General features: G+C 55.3%; 2 protein-coding genes across 2 annotated transcripts; one reads left to right on the top strand and one right to left on the bottom strand.

The window, feature by feature from the left end:
* Positions 1-3,761: 3,761 nt before the first annotated feature.
* On the bottom strand, positions 3,762-5,732 carry LBX1 (ladybird homeobox 1). Its single transcript, XM_015866904.3, has 2 exons — positions 5,044-5,732; positions 3,762-4,880 (listed from the first exon to the last, which is right to left on the bottom strand). The coding sequence occupies exons 1-2, from the start codon at positions 5,366-5,368 to the stop codon at positions 4,381-4,383; spliced, it is 825 nt and encodes a 274-aa protein (XP_015722390.1). The 5' UTR covers positions 5,369-5,732; the 3' UTR covers positions 3,762-4,380.
* Positions 5,367-10,613, top strand: LOC146759983 (uncharacterized). Its single transcript, XM_085555413.1, has 4 exons — positions 5,367-5,505; positions 8,150-8,421; positions 8,786-9,497; positions 9,998-10,613. Exons 1-4 carry the CDS (start codon positions 5,367-5,369, stop codon positions 10,243-10,245), a joined length of 1,371 nt encoding a protein of 456 aa, XP_085411539.1. The 3' UTR covers positions 10,246-10,613.
* The last annotated feature ends 2,120 nt before the right edge of the window (positions 10,614-12,733 follow it).

The raw sequence follows: 12,733 nt of genomic DNA, 5'->3' as shown, positions 1-12,733 counted from the left end.
GCCCTGACACCTCATAAAATAAGGAACTGAATTTCACTGACTCAACCTGCTTTAGCCCTGTTGGATAATTCAGGAGGGGGCTTTATTCTCCGTCTGGGAGCGCTGTGTGAAGTGAACAAGATCAAATATGGATCTCCTCCACACCCCGACCCCCCCACCCCCCCCAAAATAAAAGGAAAAAAGAAAAAGAAATAAAAACGTGACAACCCCCCTTACCCCCTCCATCAAAGTGTACCACTGCAGATCAGACAACACCTCACACCCCTCCCTTCCCACATCCATACGAAATGAGAGGCAGTGTCAGCTTTAGGATGAAGGATGGGGAGGAGGGGGCTCTTGAGGATGGGGTTGTGGTTGGGGAGGGGGTAACTATGGGTCGGGGTGCGGGCTGGGCCGAGCTCCCCCGGGTAAGGGGACAGCCTAATGCTGGGGTGCTGCCTCCGCCCCCTGTCCTGCACCCGGCGCTCGCCCTGCGCCCGTCCGTCCCAACGGGGGAACGCAACACAGCGACGTGGGGACAACCGGGACCTCTGCCTACTCTCTCAGAGCCCCCCCAGTGCTCTCTCACTCCATTTGGCCAAACTTCGCATTTCCACTTGCATCGACCCCGAGGTCGTGGAGTCTCTTTCCCCGGGTTTTTCCCATTTATGTGTCCCGTAGGGAGCCCCTCTCTTTCCACTCGAAGCCGCAGCCTCTGTGGGCTGATTCGTTTGGGAAAGGCGATTCTCCCCAATCTCCATCCCTCTGCCCCAGCGCGGGGTCGCAACATTTCGTGGGGCGGGAGGGGGGCAGAGGGGGACAGCGAGGACCCTGGCGTGTCTGTGAGGCACATTGCCTAGGGGAGATAAGGGGGTGGGAATACCGGACCGGTTCTGTCCACGCAGAGACCCACCGGGGCCGGGCAGGGGATCGCCGCCCGCTGCTCGGGGTGCCGGCCTCCCCAAGAAGGGTGGTTCAGAGATACGGGCACTGTGGGGTTTGGGGGTACAGGAGGGGTTTTGCCGGCCCTCGCCCTCCGGCAGCAGCGCTGGGAGCCGCCCGGGGGGCTGCGGTGGGTCAGTCCCATAGGGCCCGATCCGGCGCTGTCACCTACTGCTGCTGCGGAGAGACAGAGAGAGAGAGATTAAAACAAGGTGAACAGATAAAGAGCCCCACCCGGCCCGAGCGGCACCTGCAGTGCGAGGGAGGCAAAGCCCGAGCGATACCCACCCGGCAAGGGGAAAAAATGAGTGACAAACGGGGGGCACAACCCGGCCCTTGGGTTTGAAGCTAAAAACATATAAAAGGTTTTTTTTCCGCTTTTTGATACGTAAATGAAATCACCCCAATTCCAACTGCTTTTTTTTTTTTTCTTTTTCCCCCTCTTTTTAATTTTAATTTTTAATTTTTCCCTTTTTTCTCTTTTTCTTTTCTTTTCTTCTTTGCAAATGCAATCGCCCCGATCCCGGCTGTTTGCAAATAGGGCCGAGCCAAAGGCTCACGCCGCAGCCCTTCGTTGGAGGCTTTATTTACCAGCCCGCCCCATCCACGTGTGGCAAACGAGAAGCTCGGCCCCGCGTCGTCTCTGTTTGCACACAGGAGTCCATAGATCCCAAATCCAAATGAACTCCGAGCCTTTTTTTCTTTTAATTTCTTTCTTATATTGAATTGTAGTGTTTGCAGCCTCATTAAATCCATTCCAAGACAAAAGGATAAAAGACTGAGGGGAGGGAGGGGGTTGGGGGCGAGGGGGGGGGAGGGTTAGGGGGGGGAGGGTGGAGAGGGAACGGGGAGAAAAAAGAAGAGATAAAGCAAACAAATAAAGCCCTTTAACTAGATCTTCACATAAATGTCACAGTTTCTCAGCATTTACGATGTGCCTGTTTAGCATAAAAACACTTAAGGACAAGATTGAAGGCTTTGCGAGGGATCTGGACAGAAGTCAAAGCTATCGTCGGGAGGGGGAAAAATAATAATAATAAAATAAAAGGGGATGGGGGCGTGGGGGCGGAAAACAAGTGCTCTTCCAAACGATACGAAAGAAAAGTGGATTTCATTGTAATTCATAGGCTTGTTCCAAATACCAAGAGAGAAAGCGAGAAGAATAGAAGCGCACAGATGCCCCGACGAAGGGAGAACAGCTCTGCTCCCATTGTTGCGGAGTTAAACAGTGGAAGGGAGGGTTAACCTAATCCATCAAATTGTCTGGAAATTGTGAAGAAAATTCAAAAACCATATGGTCTCCAAGCGCTCGCCTTCTCTGTGCTGCGGAGGGGCACGCTTGTTTCAGCATGGCGAACGGCAGGAGGCTGTATATGCTCCATTGTCGCTTGTCACTTCAGAGAAGAGGGCTCATTTGTCCCCAGTTTTCATGCTTTACGCTAAAAATTACAACCCCATCCATTCTCAAAGAGGAGAAAGATTTATTTAGCCTCGGAGAAACTGGACCGAAAAAAAAAGGGAAGGCCAACCCAGCCCGCAAAGCAGCTCCGTGCTATCCGGGCTCTGCTCGGCGGAGCTGTGCCACTGTACACCAGATTTGTCTTTCTCACATAAATTTTACGAAGAATAGGGAGAAAAGCACGATGCGAGCCTGCAAAGGAGGGTCACGCCGCCAAAAAAAAAAAAAAAAGGGGGGGGAAACGCCTTCACGAGGCTTCATTTTGGAGGAGGGGGGGGGGAATAAATGGAGAAGTAAAGGGAAAGGAAAAATAGAAATGAAATGATAATAAAAAGAGAGATAAAAAGAGGGGCGGGGGGGGGGGGGGGTAAGGAAAGGGAAAAAAAATAAAAAGAAAGGAGAGAAGAAAAAAAATAAAGGGAGAGAATAGGAGGGGGGAAGGGGGTAACGGGCCCATTTCCCAGCCCCGCAGCCGCTCAGCTTCAGGCCGGCAGCGGGCGGCTCCCCCCGGCCGCACATCCTTTGTCCCAGCGGGTGGGGAACGGCCCCTTCCTCTCCCCTCCGCTTTGGCCGGCCGGGGTGCGGAGGTGCGCGGCGGGCGCGGCGCTCAGCCCGGTGATGGGGACGGGGAGATACCGCCCGCATCGGGGAGAAGGAGAAAAAGGAGCCTCGGGGCTGGAAGTTCTCTCTCAGGTGATCCTTCCCCGCAGGTGCTGCGGCTCCGGGAAGTTGAAATACGAACGGGGTGGGGGTTCGCGGGGCTGAGCTCGCAAAGAAGGACGTCGGGAGTGTATTAAAATGGTAAAGATTTTATTGTATCGGAAAAAAAAATATATAAGGGGGGGAAAAAAAGGAAGAAAAAAAAAAAGAGCTATCTGTACAATTCTAAGAGGCTGTAAATAAAGCGACGCTGTCCCTATCGGAACTTAAATAGCAGGCCTGGAGGGTTTGTACAATTCGAACAAAAGAAAAAGGGGGGGAAAGGGGGCGGGGGGAGAAACCCAGAGCTTAAATCTACATTTTATTTGAATTTACAGCGTTAATATTGAAATGTTTCCATCTCGGGGTTCGCCCTTTTCATTTCCGGAGCATGCAAAAAATGTCTAAAAAGAGTAAAAAATAATTCTAGCTTTTTTTTTTTTTAATTATTCTCTTCTTTGTTGCTGTTGTTTGTTTGTTTTGTTCTGTTTCGATTTGTTTCGTTTCTGACCACCTTCATATCAAAAATACGAAAGGCAGCTTCTTCACAAAAGCACGGCGATAGCAGGAAAAAAAAACCCGGTAAAAATAGTATTTAATGGGTCAAACGAGGCAGAAATCGCACGGGGAGCAAATCTCTACTCTCTAGGGGAAGAAATGAAGGAAAAGAAAGGCCATAGTGTTCAGCTTGCCTTGTAACCCGTCCCCAAGTTCCCAACATTGCAGGGTGGTGGGGGGGAGAAAAATGTTCGGGTATTTTATTTTAAGGAAAAAAAAAAAGCATCAGATCGGTTCGTGCACATTGGAGACATGCAATGCAGGGAAGGAGAAGTCGCGAATTTTGTGCGCTCGCCGGGTTAAGGATCACCCGAATTTCCCCGAGCGTGGGTCGTTTCGGCGCCCGGAACTCGTCTTAACGCCGGGTTATGGATAAAAGAATGCCCGTGGTTTGCTGGTACAAAAAGAAACAGTAACCGAAACCTCAAAAAGAAGGGGAAGGAGGAAAAAGAAATCCAATATATACGTTTAAATATTTATACAGAAGCCGTCCGTAATTGCACCGTTCCAAAGATGTACGGGCGGAGGGATAGATAACAGACTCTGCGCCCTTACGGGTTTTGCGGTGTGGGTGAGCGCAGCCGCTTATTGCTGTGACCGAGGAGAGAAGCGGCCCGGCCCGGGGCCGGGGGTGCCGGGTTGGAGCTCTCGATTTGCCGGGGGTGCTTGTGGGGGGAGAGCGGGGCGATGGGCCGGGGCTGAGGGGGTGCGAGGGGGGAGGGGGGTGGCCCGCCGGCCGCCCCTCAGTCATCCACGTCGATCTCCACGTCCTCCTCCTCCTCGTCCTCCTCCTCCTCGCTGTCCCGGCGGCTGCGGGGCCGCTCCGTGGGGGGCGAGGCGGGGCGGGGCGGCGGCGGGGCGCCGGGCTCCCGGGTGGCGGGGGGGGGCGGCGGGGAACCGGGCCGCGCTTTGCCCCGGCCCTCGGCGCTGGGCTCCAGCTCGGCCAAGGCCACGATGTCCACGGCGGGGTTGGGGCCCAGCTTCTTGGCCGACTCCACGTCGGCCTTCATCTCCTCCAGGTCGCGTTTGAGCTTGGCGCGGCGGTTCTGGAACCAGGTGATGACCTGGGCGTTGGTGAGCCCCAGCTGCTGGGCGATCTGGTCCCGGTCCGCCGGCGACAGGTATTTTTGGTAGAGGAAACGCTTCTCCAGCTCGTAGATCTGATGGTTGGTGAAGGCCGTCCGAGACTTCCGACGCTTCTTCGGCGTCTGCCGCTGCCCGAAGATCGTCATCCCGTCCCTTCCTGCCGACGAGCCGTCACATTGCCACCTCGCCCCGAACAAACCCACCCCCCTCCTCCCTCCCCGGCCCTCCCGGATCCCCCGCTCCTCTCCGCGCACCGTCGGCTGCGCGAACCGCCGCCCCCCGACGGGAGACCCCTTGCACCCCCTGCTCTCCCTCCTTACCTTCGGCCGCCTGCAGCACGCTGACTTCCAGCCCCTTGAAGGTTTTGCTGGCCAGCTCCTCCAGGGCGCACAGCGGCGACGTCTGCGAGAGCAGCGCCCGGCCCGACAGCGGCAGCCCGGCCGCGGGGTGCTTCTCGGCTGCGGACAGCAGGTGGGCCGTCCCGCACAGCGCGTAACTCCTCCGCACCGACGGCTTGTTGAGGATGTCCTCTATGCTGAAAGGGGTGAGGGGTTTGTTGGAGTTAGCCGGAGGCGGGAGGTGATCCAAAGGGCTCCTCCGTCGTTCTTCCCCCGAGGAAGGCTTGGCTTCTTCTTTGGAAGTCATGGTGGGGCCGGGCGGCGCGGAGCTGCCTTCCCCACCCACTCCGGGGATGCGCTGCCGCGGGGAGAAGAGCTCGGGGAGGCGGCGAGCAAAAGTTGAAGCGCAGCTCCGGGTCCGGCCGCGGCCACGTCGGGGTGGGGGTGGGGGGCGGCCGCGGGGAGCGGAGCTCGGAGCTGAGCGGCCGTCGGTCCCGCGCCGGAGGTGGTCGCGCCGCGCCTCTGTCCCGGGGCTTCGGGAGCGGATTTTTTCCCTCTCTCTCTCTCTCTCTCTCTCTCTTCTCTTCTCTCTCTCTCTCTCCCTCCTCTCTCTCTTCCTCTTCCCGGCTGCTATTTTAAGAAACACCCCAAATCGCTGCACTTTCCCTGCCCTCTCCCCCCAAAAAAGAGAGGATTTCCCCCCTCCCCCCCCAGCCCGGCACGTAATCAAAAATTAAAGAATAAAAATGAAAAATGCAAAAAGATACATAGAAACGGCTATAAAAAAAAGAAGACTTCGAAGAGGGGCAGAGCAGCCCTCGCACCGAGCCCTCGGACCGGGGGGAAAGAGGCGAGAAGAGACGGGGTAATTGACTATTGCTAACAAGTTATTGTTGATTGGGAGGTAATCAATTATCTTCAATGACACTTTTCGCCCTCTCTCTCTCGCTCGCTCTCTCCCGCTCTGTCCAATGCAGGCTTTTGCAAGTTCGGAGACCCATTAATTAGGAGGCGGTATGGAGGTGGAGCCCGGTTGAATTATAATGCTGAATGCACTTGTCATATTCGGGCCCTGCTATTTGTTAGGACATATATATTTTTAAATTACATTACAAAGCAGCCTTTATTGCATCGGGGTAATACGGTACAGTGAATAATAATAACAACAAAACAAAAACGCGGCGGCATCTTTTAAACAATTCTTTTACTTTATTATCAATATTTTTTAATCGATTTTTTTTTTTTTTCCTTTTACCATTTCTCCCTCCTCTAAATTTCGGCTTCTACTTTGTTTCAAACGTCTTTTTCTGGCTCAACCCGGAGCCTTTTTGCTGTTTTAATGAGGGGAAGAAGGGGAGGACGTATCTCCAGGTAAGGCAGACCTTTCCTTTCCAATAAAGCCCGAACGCTTTACGCCGTATTTGTGGTGCTGCTGTTTCCCGGCTCCCTACACCGGAGCGGGGCGCGGGGGGCTCGGACCCCCCCCCCCTGGAAGTTTCTGCGTGTGGGGCTGCCGTCTCTCTCGTGGTTTGGAGGCTCCCGTGGGGGGGTTGGGGGGGGGCTTATAATTTGTTATAGGGTCAGGAGACAAAGCGCGGGGACCGAGGGGGGACGGCCGGCCCGTGGTGTGTGTGTGGGGGAGGGGTTCCGCAGTTCTCCCCGCTCACAACCCGCTGCTCGACGGGGGGGGATCCGGGCTCTGCAGGAGGAGATCCCAACGCCGGCTCCGGCCCCAACTTTCCCTCCTCACCTCGGCTGGCGGCTCCCAGGCCCCTGTAGGTACCAAACAAGCACAAAAGAAGCAAATGGCTTCTCTCCTTAAAGCGCCCTCTTCCCATTTTTTATAGCTCTCTGGGAGTCTCTTTATGCAGTGACCTATTTTTAAAGGCCTATATTGGGTTATTCATCATATCAAATACTGCGAGGAGCTGGGGGGAGCCGGTCGGGGGGGAGCGAATTACACTGATTCTAAATCGCCGGGCTTCTTTGCTTTGCTAGGTGGATTATTTGCTTTGCTTTGCTTGGGTTTTATGAAGTGATTTAAACATATTTTAACCAATTAGAGACTTTCCTCCTCTCCCTTGTGTCCCCTCGCATTATTTTCCAGCGTGGTGTTTTATGTCAGGATCCGGGTTTTATTGAGAACTCAGCCGGGGGTGCTGCTGTTATAATTACAGAAACAAGATTTTATTTAATTTATTTTATTTTTTAAGGATGGGGGAAGAAAAGGAAAAGAAAACAACAAAATGAAAGGAAGGGGGAAAAAACAAACAAAACAGAGCAGGGGAGAAACTGAGCTGGTAACTGCAAAGAGATGCAAAGATTCCGGGTACTGCAGGGCCCGCAGTCCGCATCTCCCCTTCTCTGCCCGTGTCGGGGGCAGAGATTGAAGTGCTCCCCCTTCTTTTTATTCTTTCTTTTTTTCTTGTTTTGGATTCCAACGGAATCAAAACGGGTGGAACCCGTGGGGGTGGACGGCAGCCTCAGGGCAGGTTTGTGGGGCTTTGGGGGTCCCTGTTCGTTTGCCTGTCCCTGGCAGGCGGTGGCAGGGCTCGGGCGCCGTGCGAGGAGCTCAGCTCAGCTCAGGCCTTGCGCCTGCCTTTCTCCTCGATCCCCTTTCCCCCCCAAAATGTCACACCGCTGAGAATGGGACATCTGGGATGGGGGCCGAGGCCACTCCCCCGGCGGGGTCCGATCGACCCCTGTCCGCTGTGCTCTCTGCTGCAGTCCCTTTGGTGATGTTGGTTTTGTCCCCTGCTCTCCTTTTGCCATCGCCGCAGCTCCCTCAAATCCGTACAGAGACCCCGCATCTGCCCTCCGGGGCTGGTCAAAAACGAGGGGACGTTCAAACCGGGTTGCCCCTGTCCTGGTTTAGCGGAACGGCTCAGCAACACCTTTCCACACTTCCATTATTTTATTTTATTATTATTATTTTTACTTTAGTATTGGCAACCAGCCCCGAATTAGAGACCGTCCTCATCCCACAGCCCCATCGCGTCTCCCGTCCCTCCGCGAGCAGCCCGGGGCGGACCCTGCCGCCTGCTCCAAACTTCTCATCCGCCCCGACGGTGGCTCTTCTCATTTTGAGATCGTTCGGGGAAAAACTCCCTCAATGGGAGAATTTCATACCCCAGCCCCAATGTTGCCAAGAAGGGGTTCTGCACCAAACTCCTCCTGGAAAAGTTTGGGGCTGAGAGGGAAGCGGGGCCGGGGGTTCCGAGGGGGTCTCCGCAGCCGTCGGGGAGGTGCAGCGCCGAGACTGATCCTTTCTCAAGGGAGAAAAGTGAGGGCAGCAGCGGCCTTTCTGAGAACCAGAAGACCCGAAACTCCCCGGGGACGCGCGGAACCCCCCGGCTCTGGGTGGGCACCTTTGGAGGCGCAGCTCCTTGGGGGTTTTGGGGTAGTAGTGATGCCCCCACCCCCACCCCCGAAGCTCTTTCTCCCAGGAGCTTTGCACGGAGCGGTTCTGCAGGGGCTGCTCGGCTTTGGCTGCTCTCTGCCCGCTTTTGTCCAGGAAAATGTCACAGCGCTAGAATTAAAGCGGGCGGCATAAATCATTCAAGTGTTGATCACCAAAGTAACTGCGTACAAATGACACCTCCTTTCCCGACATAGCTGAACCGTGCACGGCTCCCAGTTATGTCTGCCCTCTTTGAGTGCCCAAAACGCGTTGCTCCCTGTTAGCAGCTCAGGGAGAAGCAGCTCCGTGCCCTCGGGCTGACAGCGAGAGCGGAGTCCTGGCACAGCATCCCGCACGGGGCAGGGCTGGAGAGCCGGGATCAGAGTAAATAGCCGGGGGAGGGAGGAAGGGGTGTTGTGTCTCGAAGCCCCCTCCCCTGCTTTTGGGGCCGCGAGTCCGGAAGAGGAGGGAACGCTGCTCCGTCTTCGCTCCCATCGGAAAACAACCCCCCCTAAGTCCGCACCCGCCGGTCTCCGCCTCTGCTGGGGAGGGGGTACGGGGGGCCCGGGGAGCCCTGCGGAGCTGGGGAGAAGCCCCTCGGGGCAGCCGGTCTGCGGAGGTCGTTTTGTAGCTGTCGCCCGCTCCTTCCTCTCCTCTCAAACCCTTTCCCTTGTGGGGGGAAAAAAAAACTTCGCTGCACCAAAAATAAATGTGACCCGAGTGCCCGCAGCCGCCCGAGGAGCGGGGCCAGCGGCAACGCGCTCGGCCCTGCCCGGCTGCAGCGCGGCTCCCTCGCACGGCCCTGCCCGGCCTCGAGAAGCGGCCAATTCTGCGCTCCCCCGGGGGTCGGGATGCGGGACACGGGAGGGGATGCGGGACACGGGACAACGCTCTGCCCGAGCCAACTCGGAGGGGGAGAAACCCTCTGCCCCGGAACCACCGCCCAAAGAGGAGCAGCCGGGAGCAGCTCGGCTCTTTCGTTTGCAAACCGGCTACCAGGGCGAAGCAGCGGCGTCGGGGCAGGAGAATCCACGAGGTGCGGGCACCCCCCGCCCGCCTGTGCATCTAACTTGAAGACCGTGAGGGGAGCTGGGCACGGCCACCCTATGCATTTGGGCAAGCGCCGGGGCAGCTATAAGCCGGGGTGCAATCGGGAAGGGTGACTGGGGCCTGGGACAAGGAAAAATATAGGACCCTAACTGCCTCAAACCAGTCCCAAACACGAAGCTAATGCAACCCCCGACGAACGTCCACCTCCTCCTGTCACACCTGCGGGGGGTTTCTCAGCCTCAGATGTTGGGGAGCAGTGCAGACCCCTCCCTTTGAGCAGTGAGGGACCCTCCCAGGGGTGCTCGGGGATCTGGGGCTGAGCCCTGCGGGGAGCAGTGAGCCCTGTGGCACCCTCTAGTTGGATGTGGGTTCTGACGGGGACGAGGAGCAGCGGGATGGGGCCCTCCTGTAGCCGCCACGGGGAGCTCTGAAGGGAGCAACTCGGTGCATTTTTATTGTTTTTAACTCCAGTATTTCCATTTCCAGCCCCAGCAATCCAGGCGGACGCGAGCTCCCAGGAAGAACAGCCACAACTTGATTATCCAAGGCCTGGCAAGGCGAGAACTTGTATGTTATGTTTAAGTATTTCGATGGGTGCACTCGTTCCTTCTCCACCCTGGAACAGAGAGCAGACGGGACCGCTTCACCACACAGGGGTCCTCCTATCCCGCGTTTTGGCCCTGGACAAAACTTTGCTGGCTGGGGGGGGTGGGGGCAGTGACACGGGGCTGTGACAGCCGAACCACTCTCCATCCTCCAAGAGCTGTAATATCTCCTCCGCTCCCGGCACGCGTGAATAATTCACCGGGCTGCCAAATCTAAGTAACGTGTGTGGCAGCTCTGAAGGAGGCGAAGGCCCGTTTTTGGGGGGCAGGAGGAGGTGCGGGGAATCAATTGAAACTTAATATAGGGTGTGGGGGGGAGAATGGCGGAAATAAGGCAGGCAACTTCTTCTAATAACAATTCGCTGTTAATAATTCAGGAGCAGTCATTGGATTATAGCGCAATATCCGAAGTACGCGGTGCCGGCACAGTGCGGGTGGATAATGTAATCGGAGCTCATTTTGGCTTCCAATAAATTACAGCAGCAAAAGTTTCCTGTTAAAGCAGTTATTTGTATTTCTTTTCTGAAGGTGATCCCCCTCCCTCCTCCTCTTCCAACAACTGCAGTGAGGAAATTAATTAAAAACTAATATTCCCACCCCTTGCAAAAGCAGTACTGAGATGTGGAGAGGGAGGCGCTGCCAGAGTTTGCCTGTAATCTCTTTCAACTTTATGTGCTGCCAGGCTGCTCCCCCCACCCTCCCTCCACCTCACTTCTTTTTGTGCTGTTTCTCCATCCTTCCTTTCCTTCACTCTGCCCCGTCCAGCCCCATAGAACCCCTGCAGGCACTGCCACCTCAGTGGGAGATTTCCAAACCATGGACACCTCCCCCTCCAATCTCTCTTGGGCCACTGATGGGACATAATGGGAACAACACCCAGGGATGGTCCTATGGAGTTCAAGACACCGATACTGCTGGAGTGATGGATTGGCCCTGCCTAGTTGTGTCACCCTTCCATCTGCCAAGGGAACAAGCATGGACCAGATTTGCCCCCCCAGGGATTTCTCAGGGCAGAATTCAACTCTTCCCTCAGTGTTAAAAAGCTACTAAGAATCAAAATATGACTGTTCTTAAAATCAGTCCCTTCACTTTAGGCTTACTGTCCTTGTCCCTTTGGGGACCTGAAATGAGGGGGGAGCAGTGAAAAGCAGGGTCAAACAGTACTACTTCACGTGTCTTTGAAATCACATGTGGGTGAGTTTGCAACCCTGAGATGGCAGCTGTTCTTTCCATTCTGAACTGCAGCACTGTGCAGCACCCCTCCCTTCTCCCCAACCCGGCTTTCTTCTCCTCACACCCCTGGTGTTTCTCTCACCAGATCTTAGTTTTGCACTCAGAGGGTTCCCAAACCTCTCCCAGCCCACACTGTGCAATAGCTGCTCTCAGCCTATGCTGCACCTGTACCAACACAACACACTGCAGCTTGGTGTGATGGAGAGAGACAGGAGCTTCCTGCAAGAGGCTGGGGTGAAAAAATCTCCACGTGGCAGACTTCTACATGACATTTCCCCAATCCCTGCTCAGGAAGCGACTTAATCTCCAAACTCTGAGGTTTGATATCACTACAGAAGTGTCTCATCTTCAGCAGTTCCACCTCTGAGCATCCCAGGGCCAGGCCAGCCCCCTTCTCTGCCTTGCTCAGTTCACGGCACCCTGTGTAATGAGATCCCACGTTGCCCTGCCTGCACCCAGGGCTCTTTTGCAGCTGATGTACGGTCGTTGCAGTGCTGGCACTTCACTGCCTGGGCCTTCCCCCCACTTCTTTCTTTCTTTTTTCTTACTTTTTTTTTTTTTTTCCTGCGCACTCAGTAAAGCATGTGTAGTGTGTAGTGAACAGCCTCCGGATCTCTTCCATTTTTCTGCTTGAAATCTCCTCGGGGTCTACTTAGTTCTGCTGCTCTTTACAGGTGCAGAAAGAAACTCTTTGCTGATGCCAAATCTGCAGCGACACGTGGGGCCGGATCCTGCCTGAATACGACCAAAAGCAGCCAGGAACCCATATCTACAGCTGTGGCACAGCTTAACCAGGACCCACAAGTGTTCTCAGTTAGAACTAATGAAGGGGGTAAGGCCCAAAAGGCGGAGGCATTAAAGGCAGAAACAACGCGATTCAGGAGGAGTGTGAAGTGGATGGGGGGTGGGCGCTGCTTGTGTCCTGGCTTAGCATGGACGGCTGCGTTGTGTGCGCGGGGGGTGCGGAGGTGAGCAAAGCCCGTCGGGGCGGGGAAGCAGCCGCTAGAGGGAGGAAGGGGAACGCCGAGGGATCGGGGCCGGCTCAGTGTGACAGCCCCTGACCGGCTGCCTTCGGGCTGTCCCGGCCCATGGGGCTGTTTTCCAAGAGCTTCCCCTCTCCGGCACTTAACTCCTGCTTTTTTTTTCAGGTCAGTAAGCAGCATACCTGCTCCTGCGGCTTCTTTTAGTTCCTGCTAAGAGCGGGTGTTAAAGGCCTCCAGTGCCCTGCTAACCTATTGCCAAAATCCCTTATTGCAGCTCAAGTGAGTGTCCACGAGTTCTTGCATGGAGCAGAAACGTGACTTCAGTTTCTGAAGGTTAAACGTTTGTTGGCTGGTAACACAGGATACAAACCATAGTAGGTACGGATTTTCTTTAAAACCTA

Source organism: Coturnix japonica, chromosome 8 (assembly GCF_054131305.1).
Source record: "Coturnix japonica strain WE chromosome 8, WE-NBRP24, whole genome shotgun sequence".
NCBI classification, from domain to species: domain Eukaryota; kingdom Metazoa; phylum Chordata; class Aves; order Galliformes; family Phasianidae; genus Coturnix; species Coturnix japonica.
This window is presented reverse-complemented; position numbering and strand designations above follow the sequence as displayed.

Bases quoted from the DNA above. Each gene is read 5' to 3' on its own strand.
- LOC146759983 (XM_085555413.1), top strand. From the start codon at position 5,367: ATGGTGGGGCCGGGCGGCGCGGAGCTGCCTTCCCCACCCACTCCGGGG. The intron at 5,506-8,149 runs GTGGGGGGCGGC...TCTCATTTTGAG, and splicing joins GCGGCCACGTCGGGGTGGGG to ATCGTTCGGGGAAAAACTCC. The intron at 8,422-8,785 runs GTGGGCACCTTT...TCGGGCTGACAG, and splicing joins GCGGAACCCCCCGGCTCTGG to CGAGAGCGGAGTCCTGGCAC.
- LBX1 (XM_015866904.3), bottom strand. From the start codon at position 5,368: ATGACTTCCAAAGAAGAAGCCAAGCCTTCCTCGGGGGAAGAACGACGG. The intron at 4,881-5,043 runs GTAAGGAGGGAG...GCTCGTCGGCAG, and splicing joins CGTGCTGCAGGCGGCCGAAG to GAAGGGACGGGATGACGATC.